Source organism: Denticeps clupeoides, chromosome 2, assembly GCF_900700375.1.
Source record: "Denticeps clupeoides chromosome 2, fDenClu1.1, whole genome shotgun sequence".
NCBI lineage: Eukaryota > Metazoa > Chordata > Actinopteri > Clupeiformes > Denticipitidae > Denticeps > Denticeps clupeoides.
The window spans coordinates 36,879,575-36,889,981 of record NC_041708.1 but is presented as its reverse complement, the minus strand read 5'-3'; the positions used below and the strand labels follow the sequence as shown (position 1 = coordinate 36,889,981).

Below are 10,407 nucleotides of genomic sequence, written 5' to 3'. Positions count from 1 at the left end.
CCGTCGTCAAGAGCGTCCACAACATCGAGCAAGGCCCCCAAAACAACGTGTCCTTACCGCACACAGGCCCCTCCTCTCCCACCTCTTCCTTAAGGAAGCGGCCCCGTAATCAGAAGGTTGCCGGTTCGAATCCCGATCCGCCATGGTCCCACTGAGGGAAGCACCGTCCCCACACACTGCTCCCCGGGCGCCTGTCATGGCCGCCCACTGCTCACCAAGGGTGATGGGTTAAATGCAGAGGACACATTTCACTGTGTGCACCGTGTGCTGTGCTGCTGTGTATCACATGTGACAATCACTTCACTTTCACTACACGTCCGGCCATATTTCACCTTCTTTTTCTCCTCCTTTCATTCTCATTTGCAATGTCATTCGTCGCCCTCGTTGTAATAGGACTTGGACAGATGGAGGACACGCGGTGTCATGTACTGAGACAGATCCAAGAGCTAAGCAGCCACATATTCGAACGCCGGCACGCCGCACGGCGGCCCTTTTCACATTCGCCCGAGGGAGCCGCGTAAGGGAGGATATGGGACCGCGGGACCCGTCTCCGTGTCCGGACAACGGCGAGACAGATCGTTGGCCCGTCTGATTGAGGTGGGCAGGAAATGATAATCCGGGATTCATTCGCATCTCCTTCTCTGATGTGGCCGGATGACAGAGCTTCCGTACGCCCGGCTACGGAGAAGAGACAAACGCGGCCTTGATCTCCGCCCGACGCCTGTCACAGTGTGCAGCGGGCGGGTTTTGGAGGTGTCCATCACTGCCCAGCGGCTGCTGTGGGACAGGGTGGGCGCGGAGTGGGACGCGGGACGCGTTCACAAACGCCGCGTTTTAAGCCAGCGGAAGCGGCGTTTGGGTTTCGACGGTGCGGTCGTGTTTTGTGTGTGTGTGTGTTTTGTGTGTGTGTGTGTGTGTGTGTGTGTGTGTGTGTTTTTTATGCTTTTTTTTTTTATGACTAAAGCGAATTGCGGCTCCGGCCTCTCGGCGTCCGTGACACAAGCCCCTAAATCTGCGACCACGCCCCGCGGACAAAGACGGCGGTCAGGGTCCAGTCAGCACATTCTATAAATACGCTTCATGAGACAGGCGTGACTTTTCATTCGGAGGGGAGAAATTACCAAAAAAAAAATAAAAAATCATAATAATGCACTTCGCAAAGCGTTTTTTTTTTCTTTTTTTTTATATATATATATACTTTGGAAAGCATTGCCGAGCGTGTTTGGGATGGAGGTTACAAAGCACAACTACACGCCATTAGACGGAACAGTAAGGTGGCCACTCCAGCAGAGAGTGTACAAAGTGTCTTTCTGTACAGTAAATAACCAAGTTGGACCCAAAATAGTCCCTTTAAGGTCCAAAATGCGAGCAAACTCATCACATTGTCTCTTAATTCTCAATATTGGCCGGCTCGACTTTCAGCCCTGACCACTGATCAGGTTCTGCTTTTAACACTGTCTGCATTTTGTCCCTTTTTGACCCGTTTCACCCAATGTTCCCCGCCAGTGCAAGAATACAAAAATAAAGACTCATAATGGTCAAATAAAAATATTATATTAGGGCAGCTGACCTGCAGCATTTAACTGTTAAACTTGGAATATCCGAGTCGTCTCATCATGGAGCCACATATGTCCTCGATCAGCCTAATCTCCTTGCGCGCCATGTTCTGCTTCCACGCGTCGATGTTGGCCGGAGACACGTCCCCCTCGTACATGAGGTTGTACAGGTTGGTGGAGGTGGTGAACATGAGCTGGTTGAGGGCCGAGGGCGTGAGCGGGACTCCGAGAAAGGAGTGAATCCTCTCGGCGGCCTCCCGGGGGAAGTTGACCACGTCCTCGAACCTCACGTGCAGACAGGTCTCCTCTGGGAGCGTCCCGCCGACCCGCAGGAGCGCCGAGGTGTGCGCCAGCCACAGGTGGGCCAGCAGCAGGATGGGGTCGGTCTCCGATCGAGACAGCAGCCGCCAGAGGGCCCGGTACTCGGGAGCGAACGCGGGACACCTGTCCCTGTTAACGTCCTCTTTGAACATCAGAGCCAGGTGCTGGGGAACGTTCTTCAGGGAGTACAGGCTGGGCTTGCTGTTGTACAGCATGACGTAGATCCACGCGCGCGGGTCCCTCACCACGTACACGGCCTTGGTGGACGGTCCAACGACCTCCCGGACGAAGGGCAGCTTCAGCGTCCAGCTGCCGCTGCGGAAGTTCAGCACCGCCCTGGAGTTGGGGTAGTCGGCGACGTGCCGGCGCAGCTCCCGGATGTAGTCCGCGTCGCGGTCCACGCCGCCCCGGACCCTGCCCCTCACCTCGGCCGCCGCCGGCTCGCGCCGCCTGGCCCTCTTCCTCCTGTCCCTGGAGGGGTAGATGGACCTGGAGGACAGCTTGGCCCGGTCGCCGTCGTGGAGGGGGATGTTCTGCAGGTGCAGTCTGGTGTCGTGGACCAGCGAGTGCAGCCAGCCCTGGACGATCTTGTAGCGTCCCTGCCGGGCGTCCCCTCTGGTCCACTCGCAGGCGTCCACCATGGAGTCGAACTCGAACTCCGTCTCTGGTATGTCCAAGTGCTCTGTGGGCACCTGGATGTAAACGAAGTCCGTGTGGTTGTAGAAAAGGTGCTTGAGGATGTCGGACCCCGAGCCGGGCAGGGTCATGATGACAACAGTCGGCAGGGACAAGCGGTGCTGGTCGCGAAGCCTCGCCGGTGCGCTGACCTCGGAGCTCGTCCACTTGACCCCGCACAGGAGCCGGTCGCAGCTGTTGGACACGAACATGAGCTCGAAAATCCAGAGGACGAGGACGGCCAGCAGGGCGTAACGCATCAGCCTGCTGAAGCACGCGTAGAACCTCCTCTGCAGCGTCAGGAAGCCGATGGCGACGCACAGAGTCACGCCGGCGACCACGTTCACCAAGACGCCAAAGTCAAAAAGCTGGCTGTCCACGCTGGTTTGTTTGGGGACAGGCTGCGCGCCGAGGCCAAAGCGGACAATCTGATGCCTGTCCTCCACTCTGGCATAGCCACCAAAGCCCAGATAGGCAGAACGTGCCCCTATGTCTTTGTGGTTTGTTGCTATGGAAACGATTTTTTCAGAGCCATTGATGACGAGTGACAACCTCAGGCCATCTTTGCCGTTATCGATGAATCTGCAGTGGGACACTTTCACGTAAGGGCCGTACATCACGTACGCCACCCTGCTGACTGTCCCCGACGCGGGGAAGGTGACATTAATGAACTGAGTCCAGCGTTTTTTGAACTCGGCGGCCTGCTCGGCCTCCTGAATTCTGGTGTCCGGGCTGAGGCCCTGGCTGTCAAACCAGAACATTTTGTAATGGGCGTCCCAGACGTCCATCAGGGCCCCGTTGTACCTGTCCATGAACCTGTGGGGCACGTACTTAAAGTCGATGTCCAGGTTGTGAAAGAAGGCGCTGAGGGCGTTCACGGGCGAATCGTCCCCCTTCTCCACGTGGTCCACCACCAACAGCGTCTGGGAGTTGAGCAGCACCAGAGCGCGGTAAACGCTCCTCAGCCGCATGGCGGGGGAATACGCCGGGGCCGCCTCGCCGCTGACGAACAGGAGGTCGCCGTGGGACGAGGCGGCCACCACCTCCCCGGCGGCGTCCCCGACGCCCGCGTCCGTCCACCTCAGCCACTTGCCGCACTCGCCGAGCTGGCCCTCCCACGGCGCGTTGCACCGGCTCGTGGGGGACGGGCTGAAGACCAGCACGTTGTTCAGGTAGCTGTACTTGGGCCCGTACAGCGCCTCGGACACGAAGACCTGTCCGTTGGGCGCGAAGGTGAAGGAGTTCTGGTCGGGGTGCTCGTGTCCCGGGTTGAAGCTGTTCCAGCCGTCCAGCCAGCTGTACGGCTTGGCGCGGACAATGTCGTAGACGGCCCGGCCGCCCAGCCGGCCCGACTTGAAGGACACGAAGGTGTTGCCCTGGCCGCTGGGCAGGCCGGCGCCGTACGTCACCACGCCCCAGTTGGAGAAGACGTGCATCCTCGGCCTGCCGTGCCCGCTGGGCGGCTGCGGGGACAGGCGGGCGTCGTACCAGATGAACTCCGTGTGCAGCGTGGTCCAGCGCTGGGCGGAGGACGGCCCCATCGGGCCGTCTTTGGGCCGGTGCTTCCGGACCAGCTGGGCCAGCCAGTTGCCGCTGCCGTTCTTCATGACGAAGGTGTCCAGGAAGACCAGCTGGCTCTCCGGCCCGTAGAACCAGTTGTAGTTGGAGTCGGCGATGCCCACCGTCCTCTGGAAGCCGGGCAGCAGGGTGGAGTAGTAGAACCAGAAGTGCGTGCGCAGCCAGTTGTTCTGCGCGTTGTCGATTCGGAAGTGCCGCTGCGCCAGGAACACGTACTGGGTGACGGACTTGGCCGTGTAGCTCCCGTAGGCCACGCCCTCGTCCAAGGACCCGTCCACCACGTGGTTGAGGAGGAACATGGTCTTTTCCATGTAGCTGACGGACACCTGTTTCCACGCCATGCACTCCGGCTCATTATGGCTGCCGGCCACGATGGCGCCGGTCAGGATGGCCAGGACGTTGGTGGTCTGGTGGTTCTGCAAGAACTGCTTCCCCCAGCCCCTGTACTTGGACGTTTCGTACAGCTCCCGCGTCTCAGTCCGAATTTTCCTGAGGTAAGCGTCCCGCCTCTGCTGGTCCAGGGCGTTGTAGGTGAAGTCGAAGGCGGTGGCGAAGCCGGTGAGCGAGTGGGCCGCCGGCACCTCGTCGCTCGGGGCGCTGGTCACTTTCCAGTCGGGGTACTTGGCCATGCGGTCCATGGACTTGGTGAGGAACTGGAGCGCGGCCGAGTCCTCCGGACACAGCAGGCAGTAGAGGGCGAGCGGCGGCAGGTTGTTGCCGTAGATCTCGTTCCACTTGCCGGCGAAGTCCTCGTGCTTGGCCGGGGGCATGTAGAAGGCCGGGTTGGAGAGCATGGTCAGCACCGCCGCCCGGATGACTTTGAATACGTGGCTGTGCGTGGTGACGGACTTCTGCCTCATCGCCGGCGTGTCGGCTTGGCTGAAGTAGAGGTTGGGGTGGAGGTTGGTGGCTTGCAGCCTGCGGAGCTCCGGCACTCTTTCCCGGGTCAGTCGGAGCTGCCCGAAGTCGCTGAAAATGCCTGTGGCGTTGAAGACGCCGGACGAAGCGGCGGAAGCTGCCACTACGAAGATGGAGAGGAAGAGCGTGCATGCCATGATCAAACGCATGATCACACACACACAAAAATCCAATCAAATATAAATCCTTATTCACATCTCACATGATGGGAAGTATCCAGTTATAGATAAAAGTCCCCAACATCTTCGGTGCAGTTTTAGTTGAAACTTCTTCTTTTTTTATTATTATTATTAACATCTTTTGAAAATGTCCAGGCTGCTGAGGAACGTCCACGTCCACTTGGTGCAAGGAACACGCTGCTGGGTTGTTCATCGCAGCGGCTGGGAATTGTGAGTAATTGAGGTGCTGTGGAATATTCCCGGGATTGTGGATATTGTCCTCGGGAAATCCACGCGTCTTTTATCTCGTTTCTCCTGCGGCCGTCGAAGCGTCCCGATCAGCCCCAGTCGCTGTCCGGTCCGGTCCCGGTGAAAGCCGCGCTCCCGCGGCCGGCGTCTGCAGGGGCGGAGGATCCCCGCGTCTCCGCGCATCGACCGCGCATCGTCCGTCCGTCCCCGGCCGCCGCCGAGCGGCCACTCCGCGGGGGGGGGAAACTCCTCCGGAGTCCGCCGCCGAGCACCGGGAGACGGAGGTCCGATCCGGCGCGCCGCGTCCGCTCCGGTGACGGAGCCGAGACTGTGTGCCATGGCGCGGCGCGCTCCTGTCGTGCGTTCCGCCGGCGGCCGGCAGAGGGCGCTGTCCGCCACCACCGAAAGCCATTATTAATAATGGTCCTAATAACGCCTGTAATTAAATGCGTGTTTCTCCGTTATAGTGTTGGAATGTCGTGCCTTCTGCCTGATGGTGGATTGTAGGATTTATTTATGAATAGCTGGGACAGATTCACTCATCCGGCATGTTTCACACCATTCCGGTGTCCACAGGCCCTGAGGGGTAAATCGAGGAGGTAAAAAAAAACCCGCCTGGACTCCTTCTCCTGTGGGAGGTCGGAACAGTTCATTACAGTCCAACTGGTTGTGGTCTCACACACACACACACACACACACTTCCAGTCGTGCTTCTTGTTAGGGATTCTTGCTTTATTTTTCTGTACCTCTGCTGCCTTGGGCTCTTGGTGGGATTTCATGCAAAGCTTCTGGTTTTTGTGACATCGTCCACCGTCAACAAGTAAAACTCATTTTTACAACACAGCTTTACAGATTTTCAGACAGAAACGAATTATTCTAAATAAAAAGTCAAGCTTGTTGCCATGTCTCGCTGTTTGTTCATTTTCATATGGAAAAGCACCACTTGATGGTCTCGTGTCCTGCAGCTCGTCTGCGATTTAATATTTCAACAGTTATTTTCATATAATGTCGCATGTATACTGAAAAAAATATCCAGTCCACATGGTTCTCTTCATTATTCCATTACAGCATTTTGCAAAGAATCCTGTGCCGAGGACATGACGAGGAATTCTGGGAATGTGACAAGCTGTCGTGTGACTCGAGGTCGGGATAAAGTAAAAAGGCGCGGAGGCTGCTGCTCTGCTCCGGCTTCTGTGGGGGGGACGTGGTGACAGGGTTCCTCAGAACCGTCCTCCCAGTCAGGCGTCACATTATTAAATGATGTTTCTCCAGTGAAATCCACGCCATGGGGAAGAAGACTTCTTCTAGACATCTAATGATCTCAGAGTTGATGCACGGTTGATGCAGAGTTTGACTTTAATATCCGGTGTTATTAGCCGGGTGAGGGTAGATCCACTCGCTGGGATCATAAGATCATCATCATGCTCTGAAATTTCCACCTTCACCTTCCCTTTTTACTATTTGCGCTAATCGTCCATCTGCTCAGCTCAGAGCGAAGGGGGGGATTCCGCTGATTAATCTGATCTCCATTAAAATTCTCCCTCTGTCCCGTCTCCGTCTTCCCTCCGTCCGGAGATAATTGCCGCTTCGCCGAGAACAAGACGGCGACATGAAAGTGAGAATGTGTGGCTTTATTCTGGTCCATAATTTATTCCTGAAGGTACACATCACATGTGAAATATGAAAGCAGCTCCCAAGACAATCGACGAGGTAAACAATGGTAAATACGAAAGGTGGGCCACATTTCCGCATTTCCTCAGAACACCTGATGGCCCACACCTCTTATTACGGAGGTAATAAAGCGTGACGACGGCAGGTCACATCTGCATGCGCTTGCGGGGAAGGATGCTGCTCAGAAGCGGTTGCCTAGCGACGCTCACAAACCACATCACAGGATGCTGGCAGTGGGCAGTGGGCACTGGCATGGATTCGGGCACGAGATGCCCGTCCTGGACCTTGGATGAGAAGAAAATGTATTTCTCCTCGTTCCCATGCGCTGCAGACGATGGCAGCCAGTGGGAGAGCCGAGTGGGCGGAGTCAGGCGTGAGTGACGGCGTTCCCTTGGTCTCCCGATTATCCTTTAAACGTGGAGAGTTGCTGAAAGGATCAGTGCTTTGAACGGCGTCCAAGTTAAAACAGGAACAGGAAATGGAGTGTCGATCAGCCACTACTTTACTTCAGATGAGGTCACACTTTCGCCCCAGGCCGAAGCTTGCCGTTTGGGGGGTTCCAGACTGCAGATGCCGACCAGTGCTGCGCTGTGATGATGTATAATTGATGTATAACGTATTCAAGAACTGTGGGGTCAAGATCAAAGCAAAATTAGAAGAGATGGGAGACGAGTTGGGGTTGATCTTCTGACGGAACCCATCTTTAGCCCCGAAGCTCTAGCTCATTTCTCACAAAAATTAGTTGAGACCCCCCGTGCATCATCTAAGGGGTCTGCACCAGCTTTCTCTAAGGCTGGAAGGACTTCTGAATCCCCTTCATCTTGCCAAGCATCCAGGCTTGGGATCAATACCAGGTTGGACTTGGTGGACTTTCCTGGTCAGGTACACAGAATGACAGTTCCTTCTGGTTTCTACTGCTAATGAATACTAGTAAAAAAAAATTTTTACCCATGACAATGATAGAAGATGCCTTCTTTCCCAGAACTTTCAGGGCACGTTAACACAGCATCATAAGTACAGAGGGAAACTGTGCTTAACCCCAAGCAGGCGATGGAGAAGGTTCCAGAACACCAGGGCAGGACTCGGTAATCAGAGGGAACGCTGAAGCTGCCACTGAACCGAGAACATGAGGAGGTCGAGGATCTGTGAGGCCAGATGTGACGCCATCTCGTCAAACAAGCTGACTGTGAACGCTGATACCTGCTATTCCACACCTAGTAAAGCCAGGAGGACTATTTTAAAATGCTAATCCCAGGTCCCAGAAGACCCCTTGTAACCAACAAGAGACAAAACATTCAGCAGAGAAGCAGATGAAGCAACGTACGAAACAAGCATGAAGTCCCTGGGTGCGATTTTGTTTTAATCACATGAGGCGGTGCGCTGTCTCCTGGGTCCAAATTAAATGTCCAGGCTTGTTTGATATCTCTATGGATCTCCACCAATGCTGAAAGCTGGAGTTTTACGCCGACTTTAAGTACAGAGCTGCGATCTGGGGATCTTCCGGACGTCAGAAAACGTACGCTCACGCAGAGCGCTGTAGGCCGAGTGCGGTGGTGGCTTCATGGAGGCGATGATGGAGGCTACTTCATTAGATTATCATCAACATTAGTGAGGCCGAGGGTGCGAGAAGCTGTCATCACAGCGAAGATTGGCTGATTTGAAGAGCCTCAAACACTTTTTTCTACGAACTGCATGTTCTCACGTGTGCCATGTCACGTTGCTAGGTGTAGGGGTTTAGAAACGCGACGAGGGTGTGGAGAGGAGGACGTCCCCAGTTACACACACAGCTAAACAAAGCACACAAACAGTTTATTTCCAGTGAGCTGACAGGTAGAATAAAACAGCGGACTCAGCACAGCTAACCAGCATCAGTACAGCCTAAAGGAAGGGACGTTCCATCGGGGACAACTCAAACACGCACAAAAGTTAACCAAAAGGGCACATAAAGCTAACAGGCTTACAACAAAGGGGTCTATCACACAAACCAACAAGTCACATAAATGAGATCGCCAGCGGTGCTCCTTGCAGATCTCCATGGACCCTGGGGACCTCCCAAAAGAGTAAGGGCCCAGCAAACCCTGGTGACCTCCCAAACACCATCCGAAGTCTCTTTATATAGGTGGAGGTGACCAATGGGCAGATGGTAGGTGGAGCTGGTAGGCTTCAACTCCTCCCACGAAGTCAATCTAAAAGAGACAGGACACAAAAAACACAGCCAGCCACGCAGAACATGTGGGAGTCCACAGCCATGGGAGGGACATAGCAGCCATTTCATACTCTTGAGCATTCAGATACGTTTTACAATCTGAAAATAAGTAGAGAAATAAAAGTTGTCTCCTGGATGACTCTGAACCACCTTGCACCCAGTGACCCAGGACAAGCCCTGGCTGTAGATTAGATTACTGAAACCGGATGAGTGAGTGATTGTGTGCTAATTGTGCACCACTGCCATGTGTGTGGTATGGTGTGGTGTGGGTAGGTTTCTGGGCTTCTGAATGAAAGTCTCATGAGCTGAAATATGGTAAGTTGGACTGAATGTGGATGGGGTTGGAGTGACCTTCCAGTCAGCCGACAATAAAGGTGCTCAGAGTCGCGGGAGGAGCCTTTATTACCCACAAAATGGAAGGTCCTCACCCACAGCAGCCCTCCATGAATCAGGTTCCTGACCACTGCTCTATCTGATGGTCGGAGAGTGAATAATCCGTCATGGTGGGGTCTACTGACGTTTATGAAGCTGTCTTATGATAAATGTCCTTCACAACCTATGATGGTTGGACCACCCAACACAAGTGCTGGTGAGAACACAATCTCTGAGGAGAAAATCAGTTTTGTTTTGATTTGAACCAGTCTTGGCGACTTGGGGCTGAAAAAACCTGGCAACACTTTAGAGGGAGCTATTTTAAATCGAGGAATACATTCCATTTGTCTCCACCAGTTAACACCATGTCTGTCAGCACCCATGGTCTCGTGTTTTTTGTGTGGAAGTACGATGCCTTGCAGTTAAGATGCTTTAGACAGAAAGAGTTCAGAAGATTGCGTGGATCATGACAGTAATGGCAAAGCATCTCTGATACTAATGTGGCATAAAAGTCAAGTGACTGTGTCTGCTGCATTTAACCCATCACCTTTGGTGAGCAGTGGGCAGCCATGAAAGGCGCCCGGGGAGCAGAGTGTGGGTCAGTTTTTACCATTTTAATCAAGCTTGGGTCGAGAAAAAAAAATTCATAAAATGTTCATTTGATTTGCAATTTGATTTTCGCTGCTGTCATAATGAGAAAGTG

The 10,407-nt window shown here is 54.3% G+C and overlaps 1 protein-coding gene across 1 annotated transcript; it reads right to left on the bottom strand.

Annotated features, from left to right (window-relative positions):
• Positions 1–230: 230 nt before the first annotated feature.
• Positions 231–5,787, bottom strand: dselb (dermatan sulfate epimerase like b). Its single transcript, XM_028956981.1, has one exon. It carries the CDS (start codon positions 5,195–5,197, stop codon positions 1,580–1,582), a length of 3,618 nt encoding a protein of 1,205 aa, XP_028812814.1. The 5' UTR covers positions 5,198–5,787; the 3' UTR covers positions 231–1,579.
• Between the last annotated feature and the right edge of the window lie 4,620 nt (positions 5,788–10,407).